This window comes from Pogona vitticeps, chromosome 3 (assembly GCF_051106095.1).
Source record: "Pogona vitticeps strain Pit_001003342236 chromosome 3, PviZW2.1, whole genome shotgun sequence".
Taxonomy (NCBI): domain Eukaryota; kingdom Metazoa; phylum Chordata; class Lepidosauria; order Squamata; family Agamidae; genus Pogona; species Pogona vitticeps.
In genome coordinates, this window is record NC_135785.1 from 202,635,789 (window position 1) to 202,660,037 (window position 24,249).

The 24,249-nt window shown below is 39.2% G+C and overlaps 1 protein-coding gene across 4 annotated transcripts in view; it reads right to left on the reverse strand.

The window, feature by feature from the left end:
- DOP1B (DOP1 leucine zipper like protein B) overlaps nt 1-24,249 on the reverse strand; it is an 87,279-nt gene that overhangs the window by 33,496 nt on the left and 29,534 nt on the right. For all 4 annotated transcript variants that reach the window (XM_072994119.2, XM_020789388.3, XM_078390550.1 and 1 more), the window contains exons 10-21: nt 24,053-24,173; nt 22,733-22,852; nt 21,760-21,865; nt 20,659-20,850; nt 16,204-16,894; nt 15,191-15,462; nt 13,850-14,002; nt 12,291-12,391; nt 11,215-11,405; nt 7,590-9,210; nt 1,933-2,032; nt 911-1,096 (exon numbers count right to left, since the gene is read on the reverse strand). In XM_072994119.2, the coding sequence (XP_072850220.2) occupies nt 911-1,096; nt 1,933-2,032; nt 7,590-9,210; nt 11,215-11,405; nt 12,291-12,391; nt 13,850-14,002; nt 15,191-15,462; nt 16,204-16,894; nt 20,659-20,850; nt 21,760-21,865; nt 22,733-22,852; nt 24,053-24,173 (3,854 nt within the window). The remainder of the gene's footprint in view (nt 1-910; nt 1,097-1,932; nt 2,033-7,589; nt 9,211-11,214; nt 11,406-12,290; nt 12,392-13,849; nt 14,003-15,190; nt 15,463-16,203; nt 16,895-20,658; nt 20,851-21,759; nt 21,866-22,732; nt 22,853-24,052; nt 24,174-24,249) is intronic.

A 24,249-nucleotide genomic window follows, 5' to 3' on the forward strand; every position in this document is an offset into this window, starting at 1 on the left:
AAAGAAAGCAAGCTTTCAGATCCTTCAAAGCTCTGACAAACTGAACTCACCTTTTTAATATATATATATTTTAAATAACCTTCAATAATTTTATATTTTCCCATGATTTCAATTCCCACAATTAGACCTACATGTACAATGGGAATTTTGATTTTTTTTTTCAAATAACAGGTTCTCCAGTGCTGCAAACTGGATGTTATTTCTGAAAGTAAATGTTACAATGTCTGCTATGAATGAAAAAGCATCCTTTGTATGTGTACAAATCATGCTTTTGTATGATGTAGAGACAGGGTGTAATATTCAGTGGGATTTTTGAAATAAACATTTACAGCATCTACAAGGTACTGGCTCATTACTCATGGGGAGATGGAATTCTGTAGCTAACTTAATTCTATGGTGCTGCAAAGCTGAATTTTGTCTCACTGTGTTGTTATATGCCATCAAGCCCTTTTTGAACAGAAAACCCTGTAATATGTTTCTATATTGAACATTAATATACAACACTTGTTAGAAAAATTCAAGATTATTCCAGTAGAGAAGCATTCTGCCTACAGCTAATCCACCCTTACTAAAACATTCATACTAGAGATGGGGTATGAATATCCCTGCACAGGTGGAAGTAAAGAGGGTCGGGCCCCATGGGGCCAGACTGTCTACTCACAATTTTGCCGCTGTCGCCAGCTCCACAGTGCCTTCCTATTGCGCTGTTGTCCACAATCGATTATCCAGTCCTGGCAGGAGGCGGAATGACAAGTCTCTCTGCTAGGTTGGAGAGTGGCTAATCCATTGTGGAGAACAGCACAATAGGAAGCTGTCATGGAGCAAGAGGCAGCAGTGAAATTGTGAGTGGTTTCCACCTGTGCGGGGATATTCATACACAAATACGAATACCCCCATCTCTAAATCATACCTTTGTTGACTTAAAGTAGACAGAAGAGGAGCCTTTTGTTCCAGGAAAGTCAGATGGTCTTTTTTGAGCATCTTCCTTTTTTAAAACATTCCAAAGGAGAGACATGGTGTTAATGATGCGGGGCAGTTCCTCCAAAATTGCATTCCTGGCATTTCTTAGGCTTGTAGGGTCAGCATTCAGTGGTGACTAGGAAGACCGAAAGAGTTTCCATTATACAAATGCAAGAGAAATAACTGCCATATTGTATCAAAAAATTTAAGCAAGTCTGTCCTGCCTAGTAAAGACATTGTAAACCTGTGGCTAATTTACTGTATGTTTCCAAATCATACAAAAGTTTATGGGAAGTCCTATGAATGCATAAATAAAGTTGCAAACAATTATACAGCACTCTCCTACAATGTGTTATTCAAAGTGTTCTAATTCAGAATTCATAACATAGACATTGCTGATTCCAAAGAAACTATATTGATGAAAGATAGGCATCCTGGTATAGCAATCAGATGTGGAGATGAATGCAGAACAAGACATAATGGCAAATAGTTTTTAATTTCAGCTCAAATAAATTAATCTGTGTCCCTTCCTTGACATTTTAAAAAAATCCTATATAAGATTGTTACATTTTTCTTAAAATACTTATAAAACATCACCCCTCAAAATATACTAATAACCAAATTTTCTTAGCATCATTTTAAATTAATGTGTAGCTAACACTGCCCCCCCATGTCTCCAGCTCTATTTTAACATCACAAAGAGACAAACATCACACAGAGACAATTAGCTGTAAGATATACAAAGCCGGATGGTAAAACACTTCCAGATGTGTCCATATGCTAAACAGCTGGACCCTGTTAGTCTCACATTTGACCTGACATATTCTACCCAATCTTTTCATAAAACAAGAATCACATGAATCTCAACAGCAATACACAAATGCCATTCTATTTGATATCATCGGAAGCACAAACTGTCAAAAGCACATACTTGGTGTTCTGCTGTTAGTAGAGAAAGAGAATTATGGTTACCTTTTTGGTTTGGTTTAGGTGATCCAAAAGACAAAAATGGCCAATAGTTGTTAGCCCTTCCAAAAGGGTTAGAGGATAATCTGGTGTAATGTTCTCTCTTCTAGAATGTGTGATTTGGGGAAGAAAATCAGAAATTCAACAGGTTTTTTCAGTCAGAATTTCTGCATTCATACAGCTCTACTCAGCTTCATTAGTTACAAATTCCACCCACTGGCTAACTTATAAATTAAAGAAGAACTCGTGAGAGTTATGTGTAAGTGGTGTTCTCCAAGAAGAATTGGAAAGAAAGAGAGAGAATATAACACAACAAAGAAAGTGAAACTTGCTAACACAAACACTTAGAGAGAGGGAAAGAGAGAACTGAAAGGCAGGACGAAAGAATGGCTTCAAACTACAGTGGGATGAACCAATTCAATTTAGGTGAGGTACCATAACTCACTGGTACAACACATACTTGAAACATAGATTGCTGGGTCTCAAACTTGGATCCCTAGATATTGTTTGACTAATATTCCCAGAATCCATGGCTACTACCCATGCTAATTGGGACTGCTGAGATTTCAGAGCCATCAATATATGTGGGTACAGAGTGGGAACTACTGATGCAGAAGTTTCAAAGCCAGGCATCAACCACTTTACCCAGATAGAGAGGTTACTTACCTGTAACCATGGTTCTTCGAGTGGTACTCTGTGAATCCACACAAATGGGTTTTACTATGTCTGCACAGGACTCCTCAGAATCTTCTAGAGCTTAAAAACATGTGATTAGTAAGACTTCCCCCGTGGACATCCCCTGTGGTCTTCCCGCATGCTCCACCCTCCTGTAATACCTAAGTTCCGATCATGCCTGCCGCTGTCAAAGCTCTGAAGCCCCAAGACAAGGAAGTAATGGATAGCGGGGAGGATGAGCAGGATGTGTGAATTCACAGGGTACCACTCAAAGAACCATGGTTACAGATAAGTAACCTCTCCTTCTTCATGGTCTCTGTGAATGCACATAAATGGGTGACTAGCAAGCCAACTAGCAAAAATGGCTGGTGTCCGTTGTGACCTGTCAGCTAGAGAGGCCTGAAAGGATGGCCCACTAATAGGTGAGGGACGAAGGTCCACCATCTTAGTTGATAGGCCAATTCCAGAGTCCCATGTAGTATTCTGGAATGATGGTGTACTAGAGGATCGAACTGAGCCAGATACCAGGCTGCAAAGAGCGCATCTTCAGCCCTGTGTGTTGGAGCACCAACATGGTTGAAGCCATTAAACTGAGGAGGTGCTGCGTATGGCGAGCCGAAACCATAGCGGACAGGCGAAACGGGTGAATAGCTCGCCTCAACCTGAGAATTCTTTCAGAAGGGAGGAAGACTCTGGCCCTGATAGAATCAAGGTGTGCCCCGATGTAATCTATGGTTTGAGAAGGCTCGAGATAAGATTTCTCAAGGTTGACCCTTAGACCTAGGTAGCCAGGGTTTGAAGGGTGAAGATGGCATCCCTCCAAGCTTCATGATAGGAACTCGCCATGATCAACCAATCATCTATGTATGGAAAAACCGTGATGTTGTGTAGACAAAGGTAGGCAGCCACAGGGGCCAGACACTTTGTAAAAGTCCTTGGAGCGGTGGAGAGTCTGAAGGGAAGAGCACAAAATTGAGAAGCCACAGATCTAAAATAGGGTGAAGACCGCCCTCTCGCTTGGGAACTGTGAAGTAGTGGGAATAAAAACGGTTTAGAACATCCTGAGACGGTACCCTAGCCTGCTTCTGCAGGAGGAGAGATACTTCGCTCTCTAGGGCAGGTGAGTAAGTTGTAGATCTGATGCGATGGGAGGAAGCTCCTTGAACTCCAAAGAGTAACCATAACGTATGATGGCAAGCACTCAATTGTCCTTGGTAATGACTGACCATTTTTTGAAAAAGGGGGCTAGCCAGGGGTGATAGGGTCGGTCAAGGAGCGGGGCCAGGGGAAGACAGTCAAAGATATTGTTTTTTCTTTGCAGGTCGACAAAAAGCTTGATGGTGCTGAACAGGTGCTTGGGACCGGAAGGAGGCAGCAGCAGAGGAGGATGGGGGAGGATTGGAGTGATCCAGTGGAAGAGGTTTGTATGATCTATAGGACTGCTGGTGGTATGGCTGCTGGAAGTTGAATGGGCAACACCACTGGTTGCATTGTAATCTAGGCTGCTGAGTAGAGTAGGATCAGGCTGTTTTGAGGATTTTATGCAGGTTGTCCATAACCTCATCTGTCTTCTCATTAAAAAGGCCAACCCTCATCATATGGGAGGTCCTCTATGCGGGACCGAGCATCATTGGTGAACCCCGCTGAATGGAGCCACACGTGTTTTCTGAGGCCAGTAGCAGAAGCCATGGCCTTAGAAGCAGCATCTGAGGTATGCCAAGAGGCCAAACACTGCTGTTTAGCCAAAACAAACACCTCTAGATGTGTATTGAGAACTTGCCCTGCCTTTTTACCATTCTTTTTGCTATCCTCTCCATCACCCTTTCCATCACCTTACTGCCATCTGTTTTAATTTCCTGATTTGTTATGTATTAACTTATTTTTATTGTTTTTAATTTTTTTCCCCTCCTTATATTGTTGTTAGCCGTCCAGAGTGGCCTGGTTGCCAGATGGTGTGGGATATAAATTCAAATAATAAATAGATAAATAAAATAGCATCCTCAGGGGAGGCCTGGAAAACTGGGAGAATCTTGTTCCACAGTTGTCTCTGACATGCCCTGTGGCAGCCTGATAGTTCGATACCTTCATTACGAAAGGTGCAAGAGAGTAGAGATGATGACCCAAGATGTCTAGTTTTCTACCTTCCCTGCTCATAGGTGTGACAGTAGAGCGGTTCCCAGCCCGAAACCGGTTAGACTGCACAATAATGAAATTTGGGAGAGGATGCTTCACCAGAAAACCAGTGTCATCCCCGTGGGTTCTGTAATGATTTTCGACACGGCTGGAAATCTGTAAAGAAGTAGCAGGCTTATCCCAGGACTCCTTAATAAGATCCAGCATAGATGGAATGAAAGCAAGACTTAACTGAGGCAATTTCTCCTGATTGATGTTGTCGAAGATGAGATCTTGCTTAGGAGGAGGAGGTTGCTCGATATCGATCTCCAAGGACTTTACCATGCGGAGTATCAACTGCAAATAAGAAGTGAAATCCTCGGACAGAGAGGGGGGATGGTTATCCACCATGTCTGAATCCGGGGTCAGAAGACTCGAAGGAGACTCCCTAGAAGCCTCAGAGAACTGATCTTGAACATCCGAGACTGAAGAAACTGAAGAACCTCTAGTATAAGAAGGAGGTAAAGAGGGCGAGCGGTGGTGAGAAGCACCAACCGGGGAGCTGGTATCGAAGAAACGCTTTCTGGTGAAGCCGGGACCTTGTGAGAAGAAGAGACCTGAAGAGATGAAGAGGGAACTTGAGCAAGAGATTCATTCCGCTGTGGTACCAAAGCCGACGGGACCGATGCTGTATGGGAATGTTTCGATGCCCGAGAATCCTGTCCAGCAATGTCAAGTTGCTGTGAATGATGCTTAACAGCTGGCCTGTGTGGGACAGGCAAACAGGGATCAATGTGGTAATAGTCCTGGTGTCAATGTCGAGGTGGAGGAGAAGGCAATGGAGACGAGTCAGAGGGGGAAGCATAAGCGCAACACACCCTCTTTGGTCGGTAGAAAGAGCTGTAGTAAGGATCAATCTCGCCATATGCACATCAATGCTGATCCATTATGCTCCCCATAATGGAGCTCTTGATAGTCTGCCAAGTATTGACGTCAAGAGTGCCGAGGGTTGTAAATAATGTCCCGATGCCTAGACAACTGAACTGATGGAGAAACATGGCACTGCTTAGTCAAACGTTTACGTGGAGAATCTGAAGCTGAAACTTCTGAGTTCGAGAGCTGAATAACAGTTGGCCACCCGACAGACATAGGGCTAGAATAGGTCGAGGCCGGGCTGGAGAAAACATTAGCCTCTGAGCGGCCATGACTCGGAGACAGGCTCAACAACAACTCTGGACCATGAGTTGGAGGCAGCAGCATCAAGTAATCCACTTCTGATTGAGAGTCCGGGTTGGGTACCCCGCTCAATGACTCCTCAAGGATTGGCAATGGAAGCAATAGTTGGGTTGGAGGAGGTTCTCTAGGACGTGATTTAGAGCAGTGGTCCCCAACCTTGGGCCTTCAGATGTTCTTGGACTTCAGCTCCCAGAAATCTTCACCAACAGAGGTGGTGGTGAAGGCTTCTGGGAGTTGTAGTCCAAGAACACCTGGAGGCCCAAGGTTGGGGACCACTGATTTAGAGGACTGCTTTGTTTTCTTCTGTTTATCAATGTCTTCCTTTTCTTAAGAGAAGGAGCACTAGCTGAGACCGAAGGTGACCTCGAGGCCAATGTCGACTTTGAGCCCGATGGGTGTTTCCATTTGGGAGCCTTAGAAGAAGGCGACAGCGTGATGGGAGCCGAGGGTTGGTCTACTGGTTCAGACCAAGGGACTGGTCTTAAGGTAGGCTCCATAGTAGATGGGGATCTTGAGGTCGAAGGCCTCAGGAATTTCTCCCAGATAAAAGACCAAAGACACTGCAAAAGAAGCTTAAGGGCAGGTCTGGTCAATCTCTTTCACTCCAGGCAGGAACCTGTCTGGTGGTGTTCCCCCAGGCAAAACAAAAAGCCATCTGGGAGGGGAATTTTATTGTCACATGAGCTGCAATGCTTGAATGGGCCTGTTGAGGCCATAAAAAGGGCAGGAAGGGAGGGAAAGGGGAGAATTAGAAGAAAGAAAAACTCACAGGGAAACATCCAGAACAGAAGAACAGATCAAGTCCGAAATCCAAATTGTAAACCGTGAGACAAGCCAAAAGTCCAAAAAAAGAGAGAGTAACAACAAGAAGTTCACTCTAGAGATTGCCAAAGAAGTCTGATTTCAGCAGCGGCTAAAAGGAACTGAGGTATTATAGGAGAGTGGAGCATGCGTGCCACGGTGGAATGCCTTACTAATCACGTTTTTAAGCTCTAGAAGATTCCGAGGAGTCTTGCGCAGGCGCAGTAAAACCCATTTGTGCGCATTCACAGAGACCATGAAGAAGAACTCTGCCTGGACCAATAACTGCTTCAAGTCACAGCAGTCAGTACTGGCTAGGCAGTTAACAATCTGATTTGGTATAAAGACAGCTTCTATGTCCCTGCCTCCTCTTCTACAGAAGAATTCAGAATATTGCAAACCAGGAGGTAGGGAGAGAATCTCCAGCCTGTGAGTTTAATCCAAATTACACCTCCACCTTCAAGCCCTTCCCCATTCTCTGTAGGCTCAGTCAGCATTTGCAGGAGTCTCCTGAACGGCAATGCCAGTACAGGACTCAGTCAGTATCTGGAAGTGTTGGTTAAAGGGGATTCAATCCTTCTCCCTTTCCCCTGAGCAAGGAAGAGGCAAAACACAAAGTGGGTAAGTTCCTCATGAAGGGACCTCATGAAGTTATGGTGAGTAATTACACCACAACATGAAGGCCTATGGGAAGGAGAAGAACCAACCCTCACCCAGTTTCGAGTTTCCTATTCCTGCGCTAAATAATGTTTTCTTGGAAATATGGACATAAAGAATGTGACATCTTGCAGAGGCTAAATCAGCAAAATATGAAAGAGCACAAATAGGGAGTTCCTTACCTTGCAGATGCTTTTGTTGACATCTTCAGAGTTTCATGTTCATATTGTTTGACAAGTTCATCCAAATTCTTGCATATTTGTACAGTAAATGGTGCCACTGTCCATCCTAAAGATCGCCCAAAGTAAGGCAAGGAATATGCAACAAGACTCACCCAAGCAGGATGCATGCCATATCCATACTCTGGCTGTAGGCCTCGAACTACAGCAGACACAAATAAACCCTGAGATGTTATAGGATGTGGATGGACATACTGCACAGCACTAATTGCCTCCTGAAAGTTAAGAGCTTTTTGCCATTCCTTAGATAGGCCTGGCTGATTTTCCATTTCTTCTTGAGTTTGTCCAAGATGATGCTCCAAGACTATCAGTACTTGAAGAAGCTTAAGCAATTCAATTTGCAAAGGGTGCTCACTCCAAATTTGATCATGACCAAAGTTGATGAGGCACTCCTCAAGGATACAATCTTTATTTAAGCCATTAGGCTTATTAACTATGATACGTTCATAGCACTTTTGACTAATATACATAGAAGCAGACAAAGAAAGAAGGACAAACTCTTGAATTTTGCATCTTCCAAGCAAGCTGCGTACAAATTCTATGTTCCTGCTCTCCTTTGATTTGGCCATTGTTGTCAACTGTGTTGTCATTCTGATCAAGACTTCAACACTTTTTACTTGGACATCTCTATTGCCAAGCACATCTTTGTGAGTCACTTTTAGATAAGAAGGATAGTAAGAGCGCAGAAAACTGAGACAGAGGTATGTCAGCAATTCTATTAATAACGAATGGGGGCACACAGATGGTGACTGAGTTTGAAGCTTTCCGTAGAAACTCTGTCCTATAAGGGCTTCCTGATGGCGAGCTAGAAGATTGTAGATGAGATTCAGATGAGCTGTGGAGCTTGTATCCATGCTAGTGGTGGCTACAGCTTCAATAAACTCTCTAGGGTTTGTTTTGAGCACTGCTTCAAGTACAGAAAAAGCATATAGCACCCTTTTGGAATCATATGGCTGCAGGTACAAGAGAATATGCTTAAAAAGAGCCTCAACCATCTCCTGTTTTTCCTTCTGCTGTTTCAGAAGCCTAGACGTGGTGAGTGCTTGAAGCTCTAGATCCACCTCCTCATCACTTGAGAAAGATTCTGATGCTTGGGTTTTCTCAGAATCTGCACGTACTAACCTTAGTGCAGTACTGGATTTGGAACTGTCAGGAGGATACATATCGGCATAGCCAACATGTTTCATGCTTTCTCTGCCATCTGTCGAGACACTATTGTCCTCACTGCTCATATCTTGCTGGTCCAGAGAAACAGAAAAGGATGATGCATTATCACTATCAAGAGGACCAGTACTAGTATCAGCAGACTCCGTATGTTCACTATTATCCTCTTCACCCATCTCTTGTGAAGCTTCTGTACTCTGAAGATTATTATTTATAGAGAGTTCATTTTTTTGCAGACATTTTGCTGGGTCTTTTTCAACTTCCGCCCATATAGCTTCCCTGTCCACAGCTGTGAACTGGCACAGTGGCAAACTTTCCTCAGAACTGCTTTCATGTAGTCCGGGAGCTCCCAAGGAATCCTGGTAAGCTTTTTTCTTTTTATACCAGAGGTGCATGGCATCTGTGGAAACAGAACAAGTTAAAATGTATGTGTGTGTATCATTTTTTTAGACATTATAGCCTGAAAGTGGGAAATACCATTATTAGTGCTGGTGATATGGAAATAACACATAGAACCCACCCGCAAAACCCACCCCATGTCAATTGGACCTCTACATGTTCAATGCAAACAAAGGTCTGAAGAAGAGCTTCTAAGTCTGTTCAGCTGAATATGCCTACATGTGATGGGAACACCTAATTTCAGGCTATAATGCCCAAGTAAGGTCTATGTTATTACTCTTGCATTAACAAAGGAGATTGTTCACAGATAACCACCACATCTCTGCCCCACTATTTGGACACTTAACAACAATAATCATAAGAATGGTAAAGACCCTTCTCATATTCAAGTGAGCCCTCTTGTCTGAGTATCTGTATACAAATGGCTGTTGTAAGGAAGTAGCAAGGTATTCTGCTTACATGCTTTTATTATTTGGCTAATGGAGGCACATTAGCTTCTGTTTTATATTTTTGCCTGCCTTCAAGCTTTGGGCCAGCAGCCAAAACGTGCTGCTGAGAAAAAACTTGCAGAGAAAAAAAGTCTGAGTCAAAGTATAAAGCGTTTAAAAACATAAAACAGTGTGCTAGTAAGTTTTAACAGCCATAAATAATCTTATTGCCAATTTACATTTGCACAACGAAAACTGTATAAATCTTGAAGACAAATTACTGCTCATTAATGAGGTGCCAGTTCTATAGTCAGCATGATCCGACCAGTAGCTCTAAGCTTTAGAACACAACATTTGGTACTAGATGATGTTTTAATTCCTTTCCTTTTCCCTTAGGGTCAGCAGCCTGGCAGAATTTGACATCCTTACCCTCAGTTTAGGAAAATACAACTTTAATACTTCCTTTGAACCGGGGGCTCGTTTTATTGCTACCATGGCATGATAGTCAAAGAAGGCTCCAGGTTCAAAGGAAGTATGCCACCAAATGCTACTTGTGGGTAGACTACAGGAACAACAGAAGGGCACTTCGCTTTCTACTGACTCAAGGACTTCCCAAAAGTAAAAGCAGGGCTTGTCACTTTGGGAAACAAAATGCTGGAGGAGACAGATCCAAGAAAGCTCATCTCAAATAGTTCTCAGGGAGGTAGCTGTGTTAATCTGTTTCAGCAACGATAACAACAACATCAACAACAAATATTATGGTACCTTTAACACTAACCAATTAATTGAATATCAGGCAAATTCCAAAGAAACAAAATAAGACAAAAACATGTGGCACCTTAAAAATGAACTATTATATTTTAATGTAAGCTTTCATGTACATGTCCATTTCGTCAAAATGTATGGAAACAGAATGAAATGTTGAATTAAATATCAGTTTCTCAAGTACAACATTCTAAATATTAATTGGCTCTTGGTTATATGGTACATCTACATGTAGAAATTTGTGGGCTACGTTGTTTTAGGGTACTGTTGTAAACATTCCTTTGGGGGGCAGAAGACACACCAGGCCTGACAAAGATGAGCAGGGAGAGGGAAGGGAGAGAAGAGGTGTGGGTTGGAAGACTGCAGATTCAGTTAAAACTCAAGAGGGGGAGAAAGAATATATAAAAGTAAATATAAATGTGAAAGATAGCAGAGGAATTATATGTGTTAATGTTGGGAATACTGACAGTTTTTACCTTTGAGCCTTGTGATGAGAGATGGGCTTGGTAGTTATGAAGAAACTAACAGTAGATAACAGTAGAAGTATTTGGTAACGACTTAAGAAACGTAAGCTTATATTCAATCCATTTATATGGGTGTCCATCATGCGTATAAACTTTATCTCATCTGTTTCCCTCTGTATTAGTTCCAGTGTGAGTTTTCATGTGTACAATATAAGTATTTAGATACTTTTCCAAACCTGTATCTGAAGAAGTGGATTTGTATCCACAAAAACTCACATTGATTCTTAAAGGTGCAGCATAACTTTTTTTATTCCTGCTTTGTTTTGCTTGCCTTTTAAGGGGAATTACCTGCTGCGTTTTTCTGCTTGATGCAGTGAATAGAATTGCGCTGTGTCTTGGGGTGAAGCAGAAGCAGAAGAACAGGTTCAAGAATCCGTGCGACATCATTAAGTGAGAGCGCTCGTATCAACCAACCCTGAGCTGCAGCACCAATTGCTCCATCTGAACAATTAAGGCTGTCTAACACAACAAACAGAGACCTGCATGGAGAAATTACAGGGGCATTAATACAAAAGTAGCAGTGCTGAGGTTGCATTTAAACTCTCAGTAGAAAACTAAAACAGAAGAAAAGCTTTCTTGTGAAGAAAGAAATGTTGGGTTAGAAAAGTGGGGTCTTATACATGGGGTCGTCTTATACACAGAAAAAGTATGGTGTATACGTATATTATATGGTGATGATATGGAGTTGTAGAGGAAGATAAACTGTACAGTGTTGAAAAAACATTTTCTGCCTATATTGTCTTTTGCCCCTGCAAAAGTACTAGATGATATACAATGCTGTGACAGAAGAATCTGCTCATATAACAGATGTTTCATTTTTCCCTCCACAGTTTCCTGATGGTGCTTTTATATTTGCCAAGACCTTGCTGCTTAGTGTGGTAAATTGCACTATAGTCAGTCTATAGAATCAACATGCATTTAGTGAGTCAACTCCTCTGAAAGTTTCACTGATTCAAATGGGCCTGCTCTAACTGGAAGAGTTAACTCACCAAATCCTAACTGAGTTGGTGGAGTTACTCTAGTGTAATTAATTATGCTAAGCAACAGGGCTTTGACCATTGTCAAATTCCTTCCAACTTATGGGAATGCTAATAGGATTTTTGAGGTATGTAACATGTTCCAGGAGAGGTTCACCATTGATACACCTCAGTGAGTTCCCATCCTCAGCATCTCCATAATTTGTTAGGGAAGGTTGCTTGACACTTCAAGAGCAGATGTTTGCAGGGGATGTGGGGCCCACTACACTGTCTGAGGGTGTTTCGTCAATAGACAAATACAACTGGATTTCAAACATAGTCTTTTTCAGCTCAATTGACTGAAGTATGTATAGTTTATGAAAATATGCAAATTCAAAATAGCAGTACCTATCAAAAGATCGATTGTGGGAAGTCACTCTGCTGCCTTGGATTTCCCTTGTCAAATGCCATATAATAGAGAATCGGAAGAGTGCCTCTAGCCTTGTTCCCTGAGCAGAAAAGAAACTCAAGCAGTAAAACAAGAGTACTCAGTTCAGCTCAATGAATTCTACAAACACAGATATTTAATTTTCTATTATACAAATGTTAATTATAGAATACAAATTGTGAAAGCCTCCATAATAGTCCTACTGACTGGACTGTGGAGAAGATCCTGGTGTCTCAAAGGCTATGCCATCAGAATGCAACCTTTTTCAAGTTCTAGAAAGCTAATAAGGCTCAAGTGAGTCCCCAACAAGAGGTTATATGTCTTCCAAGGTCTAACCCAATTAAATACAGACCAACTCATCACTAGAAGGTTTGCCGTAAAGGAATGAGCTTCCACTATGGACGTAAGGATGGTGTGGAATAGTTGTGATGTGCGTTGATGGAAGAATTACTTGCACCAATGAAATAATGGATTCTCAAGATATTTGAGGGGAGAAAAGTGTTGAATTGGCATCTGACCTTAATGGAATTTTTAATGTAATCTTTCAGATGGCAACCACCAGGAAAAGAAAAAACCATTACAGCCTTCTAAATGTTTGGCTTTAGTTCCTTCTAGTATGAAAAATATAAAATCTAGATGAAAACAATGATAGTCTGAGAAGCAGCTCATCATATTTTCTAGTTTTTGTTTTGTTTTCATTTTTAGGAGTATAACTAAACTACTATTGCTACCACGTACGGTATCTTTTTAATTATCCAGTTAACTGCATTCTACTCTTATCTCAAAACCCAGGAGAAAGGGATAACATTTAGTCATTGATTTGAGGACAGGCTTGTCATTCCTTATCTTAATGAGCAATCCAAAATAAACTTCTATAAAGGTGTTTTTTGCTGATACAGAGCTGTAGTTATGTGATAAGATTTCTGCTACTTCTATCACTGCTAAGCAAAAGACTCAAGAGGGGAAAAGAACACAGAACTATTTTAATGGTTTTAATGTTTGGATATTTTAATTTGTTGTAAATTGTTTGATTTTAAATTGTTTTAAATAACATAAGATTTTTTAAAAAAATTATACAGCTTTGTAACCCACCCTAAGATTCTGTGATATAGCGTGGGCAATAAATGTTTTAAACAAATAAAAACTTCCCTTAGTCAGGCTACAGCTACTGGCTTTAGAAACAGTTCCAGAAAAGAGTCATGTTTGTCATTTTAAATTTTTTGAATAGCACACTGTGGTTTCAACACTTTGGTATTTATATTTATTTATTCAGTTAGCCTGCAGACAATGGGAAGAACCTCACCTGAGGTTGTGAAAAGGCAGAGATCATAGGAATCTCTTCAGGACACATATATATAACCAAGGCTACAATCCACCACACATTTATTTATTATGAAGTAGGTCCGTGAAATACAGTGGAAGTTACTTTCAAATAAATACATCCAGTTCTGTTCTAACTTCCTTGCTCCTGTTGCTCTGCTTTTCTATAAGGGACAAATTTCAGACCAAAAAGCCTTACTTTATCATGATCCAGTAATGCATGGCAGATTATGTCTTCACAGATATTAGCTGATGGAGCTAAACAGTGCAAACGGTAGAACAGCTCTACACAAGTGTTGTGATGCTCTCTTTTCTCATTGTTTAGCTGATCCCAAAGCACTTGAGCAACTCTCTGTAGTTAAATTAAAAAAAACATATTAGTCATTTCAGATAAATTGAAGCACAAAATACAGATACACAGCATTCCGTGTTTTTCTGTACTGCAAGGATAGGGAAGCTGGTGCCCTCTAGGGATTTAGACTCCAGCTTCCACAAGACAAACTCAATGGGAGCTGTAGTCCAAGTATGTGGGCAATGTCAGCCTGCAAAACCCTCTCATTATATTATACCAAATGGTGTTTATTCATAAGCAATAAAGTGAATATGAAAAAGCCTATATTTTGTAAATATATAAAAAGTGATTTCCCATTAATTTAAGGCAGCACCATTTAAGCAGAATAATATAAGATAAATACTACTGGGCAGCAGATTTCTTGAAGGGCAATTAAGCAAATATATTTATTGATTGTTAACCAAAATTTTCAGTGGTGAGCTTGCACTATCAAACTTGTATACATCAAGGCACATGATTTTTGACAATTTCCCGTGCCATAAAGTCTCCATCACTGTATCTTACAAACAAATATGGTAGAAATTTGCAACAGTTTGGGGAAACTCAATGTGAAAACCAGATGCCAGATCAATCCTTTTTTATGGGGGCACCCCGGGACTCTGCAGCTTGCCCAAGGCCATATAGAAGGCTCTTCTGGGATGCACAGTGGGGAATCAAACTCCCAACTTCTGGCTCTGCAGCCAGATACCTAACTCACTGAGCTATCCAGCCAACGAAACCAAAAGTTAACATAAAACCTCTATTGAGGATACAGCAGAGATTCACTTAAGTTTTGGATGCGCTCTTCAGAATTAACATGGTAAGGAGCCATGACATCAGTGGTGGTCATAGCACATAAAATGTTGGGTTTTTTTTTAAATTAAAAAAAATAGTATATCCTTTAAATTTTTTTATTGTCAACATGCTTTTTGTTTTGGGCCCTTGATTTTGAGTTTCAATAAGCACAATTACTGCTGTTCCTTAAGTGACTTGGCTCCCATATTTAGGATTAAGGATGTGTGAGGAAAGAATATTGTTGCAACAGCTACACAGGAATGAGAAACACTATTCAGTCATCCTGAAAGGTAATGTCAATGCTGGTACAGTAAAAAGGGCAATATATCTCAGAAACAATGTGGATCCAAAGAAACCCCATTATATTATGGCTCTATATTCATCTTTCAATTGCAAATAATACAAGTACACCACCTGATAGAAATCAGTTTTTTCTGAAATTAGCTTTAGAACTCCAGGTGTAATAGGAGGCACAGTGACCATCTGCAACCTTCCAAAGAAAGGGTTTTGCCCAGGAATTTTATTTCGCTTTATTCTGTCTTCAATAACCAGAGCCAAAGACTGGGAATGATTGATCACTTCTAGCAGTACAGAGATGGCTACATTTTGAATGTAGCAGTCATTGACACAGCAGCATATTGTCATCAAGGATTTCAGCCACAGGGGGAAACTGGATTCACAGCCTCCTGAGGAAAGCAAACAAAAAGTTTAGTTACAGTATATCTTTCCTATGATATTCAAATGATTTTAAATGTTTTAAAACCGTTCCTGCTATATTAAATATTTACTGATAAATACACAGATATATGAGCAACAATAAAATATTGCAACATATCCTCTCCATCAGAGAACTGCTCAGGTTTCTAGCTTGCCACCCCCTCCCTCCCCCTCCCCACAAAGAGATTTCTATGTCCAATTGACAGTTTTAAGATGCCGAGCATATTTGGTTGTCTCTTGGCTGGTTGCTGCTGCTGCCATTTAGGACTCTACGTTTTGGGAGGAGTGACACTATTCCTGCAAATGTTATGCTTCCTGAAACCAAACATACAAATGCCTTATCAACACCTAAATCAACCGGTCATGTTTCATTTGAAAAAGCCACTGATTAGCCACAAAAAGATCAGGAAGCTTTTTATCCATCCCTGAACATACCTGGCTTCCTTTGGTTTGGAACAAATATCCGCAATCCTATTAATGTTTACTCAGTATATTCAGAGGAACTGCTCCCAGTTAAGTGGGCACTGAACTGCAGCCTAAAGATATTAACATTCTGTTCTTGATATACTGACCTGTTTTAAACAGCATGTGCTTCAACTTGCACATTGTCAGTCTGCCTCACATGCTACAGTTGCTTCCACAAAACATGCCTATTCTGCATTACAAAGGCATGGCCCCGATGATTAGACTAGTAGGAACGGTCTGCTTACCAGACACTTGAAAGAGAGATGAATAGAGGTGTTCCATTTCATCTTCAGAAAGATACACAGGGAACGTAGTACAATCCAGCAACAAATAGCACACTGCCGCGAAGGCCTCTCTGCAGTCCTCTCTCATGTCTCCCAAGTCAAGCATAACCTGGTTAATGTCCCATTCTTCCTCCTCTTTCCCTCTCTGACTACCAAGGTCATCTGAAGGAGAGGGAGGTTCCAGACCTTTCTGTTTAAATGGTGATCCTCGTACAGTGAACAAGTCTGTCAGCATCTGCTTAAACTGAGGCACAATGATTTGTTTGGAGTCCCAGGAACGCCTTTTCTTGCCAGTGTTTGCAGTGGATGGGTAATGATTTCCTTTGCTCCCCTCTTGACTTACGTGTGCTGTCGGAACAGTACCTGCGCTGGGACCTTGCAAATGAATTGCAAATATGTATCTGCTGGCAAACTTTGCAACCAGCTCCTGGATACAGTGCAAGGTCTTCTGCATGCTCCCACCTTTTTTCCAGACATCATCTTTCTCTGGGAAGATTCTAGGGATTCTCAAGTGCTGTGAGAGCTCTGGAGATGAAGCACTAAGGGCTATGCCACTATCTTCAGACTTGAGTGGAGGAAAAGGAATGTCCTCTTCATTTTGTTGCCTCTTCAGGTCAGAAGTCAATTCTTGGCTTTCTTCTTTTATAGGGCTCTGAAATGATATAACAAGTATTAATGGCCCACTACCAAGGCAAAAAATCCAATTAAATTATCCTTACAGCTAACAATTCATGGAGTAGGACATTCCACTTACATGTGAGAAATGCATGGCTTAACTAGGCCCTCATTTTTGGAAGCATATTCTGGGATTGGGGGTGCTGTGAATGGAAAGGTAGCTCACAGAATGCAGACTTTCTACAAGCGAAAACACTGGTTCACAAATATAGTGAAGGGTTGCTTCAGATGTGCTGGAAACAAGGACTGATTCAGGAATGTTAATGATGTGTCCTTGAGGATATTCATGGCCTCAGAGCCATAAAATGTGTAAGTGTGAAGAGTGCAATAAAGCAAAGATCCTCCTTTCATTTGGACGTGCCAAGGCAGTGAAGGCTAGTGACTCACCCTTCCAAATAACACAACATCTCCCCCCTAAAATAAACTTTGAAAAACTGTGCTTCTCTAGTTATGAAGTAACATGAGACTAATTAGGATGCTGCTTTGCGAAGAAGCAAACAGGGCAGGCTGAAGAAACAATCCTAAAATGCTTTTGGTTAAAATATAGCTAATGTTGCATTTTCCAATTTTCCTTTATTGTTTTATGGCTCTCCTCATGCAAATAAATCAAAATTTAGAGTCCTAGCACAAGAGTTCTCCTTTGGGTGGTTTAATTTTAAAATGTCTGTTGTTTGCTAATCTTTGAAAGTGAGTGAGTATTCTATTATTCTGTATTTTAAATAACAATTGCTGACACTGTTTAGCTTCTCAGTTTAAGTAGCCAGGGTAGTTTTCCCATTTTGCTTTTAATATGTGATTTCTTATTGGATTTTCATCCTTTGTTTCACATGCATATCAAAAGTATATGGTTCTAACACACATGTATATTGAATCTATTTTGCTTTTTGTTTCTTTTCTTTTTTTAAAATTTCTGTGACTCAGACTTTGTCCTGTAATTTGTTTTACTGATACATTACTACACTTGAGAATAACTTTTATTTCAATTTGACCTCAGTTTAAAGAGGAGTTATTCAGAAGACAGATTTATGGTGACTGATAAGGTTTGTGGGTTAAGATAATTTATCATAAGCAAGTTTGAAAGACAGGCTGCAATTAAAATGAAAGAACAAAGAAGCTACCAAAGTTTTTGGTCATTAATTTATCTATGTATAGCCAGTTGTAATTTAACTGAAAATTCTTCATTCAAAGAGTAAGTTGGAAACAGTTAGAAGTTTTGGAGGATATTAAAAGGAAACCAAAATATGAATTCATACATTTGAAGATGCGGGATTATAATCTATAACAAGTCATGTTAAAAGAAATCTGATGAAATTTTAGTCATGAATTTTTAGTCATGAAATTTTAGAAAATAAATTCTAAATGAGCCATAGGATTCAGTTGTCTTGCTGGAACAGAGTAGCACAACTACTCCTTTGAAAATGATTTCATGTATCTTTGCTTTTAAGGATTATTTGATGCTGGGTGTTGGTTTCCATTCTCCTTCTGCTTCATTCCAATACTGTAATTCTATAGCTGTCTGCTTGTCTCCTTCTCTCATGTGGTAACAGCAAGGTCTTTGAATATCCATAGTTACATCTTTCTCTCTTTCTACTGCAACTTTGTTTCCTGATGCTCTTAGTATGCTGACCCCTTTAGAAGCAAAACTATGGCCAAAATCCTTTTGCTTAAGGTAGTAAAACTCACTAGAGTAAGCCCACACTGAATCAACAGGGATTTGGTAAATTCCATTGATTTGAATGGACCTACTCTAACTGTGACTTACTTTAGCATAGCATATTTACTACACTAAACAATAGGATTTGGGCCTATTTCTCCTTTGAATTTTTCTATTTATCTTTGCTATCAAATATTATAATAACAGTTTTCACCAAGATAATATTACAGTTGATCTTTTAGAGTTTTTTTAAATATCCCTCTTTACGATTCTTTTATTTCACAATTTCTGTCAGTCTGCATGGATTATTTCTGAGTTCCACAATTTGCACCAAAAGCTTCTTCAGTTTTCTAATGCCTTCTCTTATATTCCATATGTCATTGATTACAGCCTCATTATCTAATACAATTACTTTTATATTTCATTTATTCTTTTATCATTGCCATTGTGGTCATTTTTCACCTGTTCACATTTATGCTTTAATTTAATCATGTTAATACAATGCATAGTTTGTTTTATCTCATGTTTTATTGCTTTTCATTAGTATCCTCTATTTTTCACCTTTTCCTGTTATTTCAATAAATTTGAAATTGATAAGCACTGTAGAAGATGAAACATATGGAAATACACTAGTGGTGCAAACATTTTACTGTCAGCCTAGTTTGACTGTATCTAATTTTTAACTTTGAAGTAAATTCTCTTCATTCATAAGACCAATGACACAGCTAAAAATAAGAAAAGCTGAAATGGCTCATCATGCCACCCCTACACACATTTATTTGCAAACAAGCACAGAAAACACTTTTCTGCGTGTACCAGAAGACAAACAAAAAGAAAAATAGATTTTGGGATTGACATCCCCAGAGCTTAGCTACATTTAGTAAGACTAATCTTAAACTGAATATTATACTTTTTCTAAAACAATAATAGATTACTCATATTAATATTATTATAAAAAAACTTATGCTGGAGCACTATTTCCCCTCATAATGGATGCTGACTGGGTTAAGCATGATGAAACCACCAGGAGCCTCAGTCTGTGAAGTCACACTGATAGATAGATTGATTTTTATTACGGTCACAGACCAGCGGATATATTCAAATATGATTATTATAATATATATTAGTATAACACAAAAATACAATTAAAATATACAGCCTATTACAATATGAATACATTTTATATAATCTCCATCTTCAAAGACTGAGGATATGAGTAAATTAAGTCAGTAAACTTTTTACCACCTTCCATCTCACCATCATAAGTAGTGTGACATATAAAGTATATGGTGGCCAATACACACCATTACTAAGCATCTGGCATTGCTTTAATCAGTGAAAGAACTCACACTGAAATTTGCATTGCTGTTCACACATTATGGCTGAAATACTGTTGAGTAAGTTATGGCATGAACGGCTGATCACTTCATCAGACACAGCAAGTATTTGGAAATTTAAAATTTTCAATTTCTCTTCTGACGGTAGCAAACTCCGATATAATCATTTTAGTCATTGAGACACCATGGGGGCTGTGAATTAGGAGACAGAAGTCTTCACTGAAAATCACTGCCAATGGTAGAATCATCCTGAGGGCAGTCATTTTTTTGGTAATTAAAGACTTTCCTCTCCCACCTCATGGCCCAATGGCTTCCTGATATGGAAGGTGATTACACAGGAATCTCGAGACTCTCAGAGGAGAAATCAGAAAATTCCCACAGTTGATGACATTGTTAGCTTTACATAGCATAACTTCAAGAAACAGGATGTCAATGTATGAGATACATGTTTTTTCATTCTGTGCTGATAGTTAAATGCAGAGGATCCAGTTACAGAACTGCTGAATAGCTCAGTAATTTAGGTATCTGGGTGCAGAGCCAGAGGTTGGGTTAGATTCCCCATTGTGCCTCATAAATAAGGGCTGGACTGGATGATCCATAAAGTCCCTTCTAGCTCTGCAGTTCTAAGATGATGGTGATTATTATTATAATAACTACAGCACAAGAATTACAATAGTTCCCATGGAAGGATGCAATTAATGATTTTATAAAATACAGTATCAATTACACAATACAAGTCTTAATACCTACAGCATCTGAGCTTCCTGTTTCAGTACCTAGATAGGCAGGAGGCATCTGTACTTTGCTGAGCACTTTGAAGCATGTCTTTAAGGCATGAATTAGGTCTGGTAAACTAAGAATCTCCATATTTTCAAGAAGGGACTGCACTATGCAGCTGAGCATCTGAGGCAGATATAAAGACTGCACTTCGGAATAAAGTTCCTAAAAAAAGCAAAGAATTCCAAGTAAGCAAATGGTGAAGATGTGGCATATTTAAGTGAAAACTGATTTCTGTACACTTTAAATTTGTACTTCCTTCAAGAAAAGAGATATTGCTCTTTTTTTTGTAGCCCAAAGAACAATTAAAGAACAAGAGACAAAATTCACCACAATCAATCAGGATGTTATTTAAAAATTCTAGAACGTTCCTGCTCAAGTTCTAGGCATGTTACTGCAGACCTGTCAATCTTCTCTCCAAAACCCCTGACACACAGTCTCCAAGAAAAGCCTATCCTTTCACAGCTCGTAACAAAAAATAGTCACAAAAAGCAAAGACGTCAGTTCTCTTCATTCACAAGTTTACAGATAACATGTTTTCTAGACTGACAAAATTGTTCCACCATCAGTTTTCATTACAACACACCACAAAAACTCATGTTACAATGTATTTTGTAGCTTTTTATATCACAGCATATCAGGTCAAAACAAAAAAAGAAAACTAAAAAATAAAGAAGACTAAAATGTTGTGGCGTCTTAAAATTGCTGTGCTTTAATGTGAGCTTTTGTGGACAAGTCCACTTCCTCAGACACAAGAGAGGGACTAAATGGCTAATATTTATATATGGCCCCAAAATAAAAAGTATGTCTTTTTCCTGGGTACAAGTTGTTGATAGTCTGGCATTTCACACTTGGCAATGACCTTTAAGACCCCCTGTTGATATTCAGTTCCCCTACCATTAAGGGTATCAAAGGTCTCCGAAGGGTATCACAAGTCTCTGATGTTTCTGTTGTGACAGAGTAAGCAAATTACTCTTGTAGTAAAAGCCAAACAAAATTACAGCTGGGAAAAACATTTTTAAAAGCAGTGAATTAATATGGATAGCTCTAGAAATGCACACAAATTTGACTTACCAAGGGTATCACATCTAGAAGGAATACCAGGAGAGTGCAGAGTTCTGAAACCGTGGCAAGAGTGACTATATGCTTAGCTGGAGGTTCTCCCTGCATAGACATATTTCTGCAACAAAATGGAAAACAGAATTTCGATAACCTTTTCATCCATGTTCCACTATACTGATCATCTTTGATGTTTTTGCCACTTTTAATAGAAAATAGTTTTAAAATAGTGACCAAGATCCAATTGGGTACTTTGTGCTGGCAAAGCCTTGAAGAAGCAACTTTCCTTTTTCCACATAGAATATGGGATATTCTCTGGAGGACTGGGGAAACCTCAAGAGCAGATTTTGAGGAGATTGAGGAGTAAGAAGATTGAGGAGTAAGAAAAGGAGAATGCCTTGTTGCAGGTTCCAGATAGAGAAGAAATTAGTTTTAAAGAAGAAGATGCTAGAGATGGAAGAACAGATTTTCTTGCTCTCTTCTGCTGGATCAAGGTTACATGCTACTGAGTTAATTTTTAATCAAAATAACCAGGGTACATTAGCAGATCTAAAAGAGTTCATAAGAAAAAGAAAACGGTAAAATGTAAGATTTATAGGAGATGGTGGCTGAAGCCCTGTTCACAGCTCTGCATGTACAATTTGAAGTTGGGCAATGGGATTGGATAAATTGTGGTAAATTGAGAGTGCTATTCACTAAGCACTTCTATATGGATGTTGCTCCACAGTCATGACAAGAGCTGTGTGATGATTGTGCCATGAAATTGTGCAACCCTTGTTGTCCGGGCATAATACCCAACACATACAGTTTACATGAAGATGAGCAGAATCTCAACCAGTGTATGATTATGTGAGGAAAACCAAGACAATGAATATATATTTCTTTAAAAATGTCCTGGGATTAATTACATTTTGCTCTCTTATTTAATCAGGTTTTAATCTTCCTCAGATTATCTTAATTAAAGCAACAATATAAAATGCATAGCTACCTGAAGCAGTCTTCAAAACATCTGGTCATATAATCCCACAGAAAATCTGTGCTTAAGGAGGTGATCAGCAGATTAACTGTTTTAACAATCTCAGATGCATTCTTGTTTTCCTTGATTGTGCTAAAATGAGAGTCCACAAAATTTCATAACCAATCAGTAGATAAATATATATTTGAACTATTATGAACATTAGAGCAAATATTTCATTTAAACCATAATTTTTTAAAAAAAAAATTGACTTGGAGAAAGGGAGTATATTAGTCAGTCAATCAATCAATCCCTTTTCAGACACAATGGTACCAAAAATGGGAACTGAAGATTTAAAATAAAACTGAAATTCCAAGCTCATCCCAATCTGAACTTCTGCAGGCAAGCAAAGACCTTCCTCTTTAGGGCAGGCTCTTCCTTTGTGATTGGCATCCTGAGGGTTTTTTAAAATGGATTCTTGTACTCCGATGTTTTTACATGTGTTTTTTATTGATCATTTTAATATAATACTTGTTTAATCCTTTTCTAATATTTGTGTATTTGTTGTTTTAGCTTTTAAATATTGTTTTTTAATTGTTGTAAGCCGCCTTAGGTCCTTTTATGGAGAAAAGTGGGCTGAAAATATTTTAAATAAAAATCAATAAAAACCCCATACCCACCTTATCAGAGAAATTAGTTATGGTTCCAGTCTTCTCTGACACACTCACTCTGCTAATTTTCCCACTAAGACTTAAAATGCATAGAGGCTCTGGGGATGCCATGGCCACTTCCCATTAGAATCTGCATGCCTCAGGTCTAAAAATCTGTGTGTAGTTTCATTTCTATGGGGGCGTGAAGGTCAAGGAAATACATGCCACTTTGATCACTGCTGCACATTGACTACCACAACATCTCGGCTATAAATAACTATGGGGAAAAGCCTATAATTCCAGTGGATCCCAATGATCTCATCAGGCCACCTGCTTCTATAGGAAGCAGAATGGATAAATATGAATGATATTTTAATTTTTAATTCACCATTTAATTATTTTTAAAATCATACTTTCTTAAACTGTCCAATGAAAAATCAGATTTTTAAAATTTAAATAATGATTTAAAGAAGTTTGATTTAAATCAAATCCACCCTGGTAAGCACTGTATTTCCAGTAGGTTGTTGTAGCCAGGATGTAACTGAAACTGCCTTTAAAAGGTCTTTCTTATTACTTCAACAGTTAAGAACAGGAGAAAAATAAACAGAAAGAAATCAGTAAACACATGTCACAAAAATGTTTTATCTACATATGATGATGTTAACACAGTCCAAAAAGTCACTGAAAATGACTTATTGCATACCTTGAAAGGACACTGCCAATTTGGCTATAACTAAGCTTAAGATCACAACCCAATGTATCCTCACAATAACGATAGAATGCTCTGATCACTTCAAGAAACAAATCAGCAATAACTGGTGGCCCTGCAAGAAAAAGAAATTAATTGAAGAATTAAATTCTGACTATAATTCATGGTAACTTTTAATTGCAAAATATATG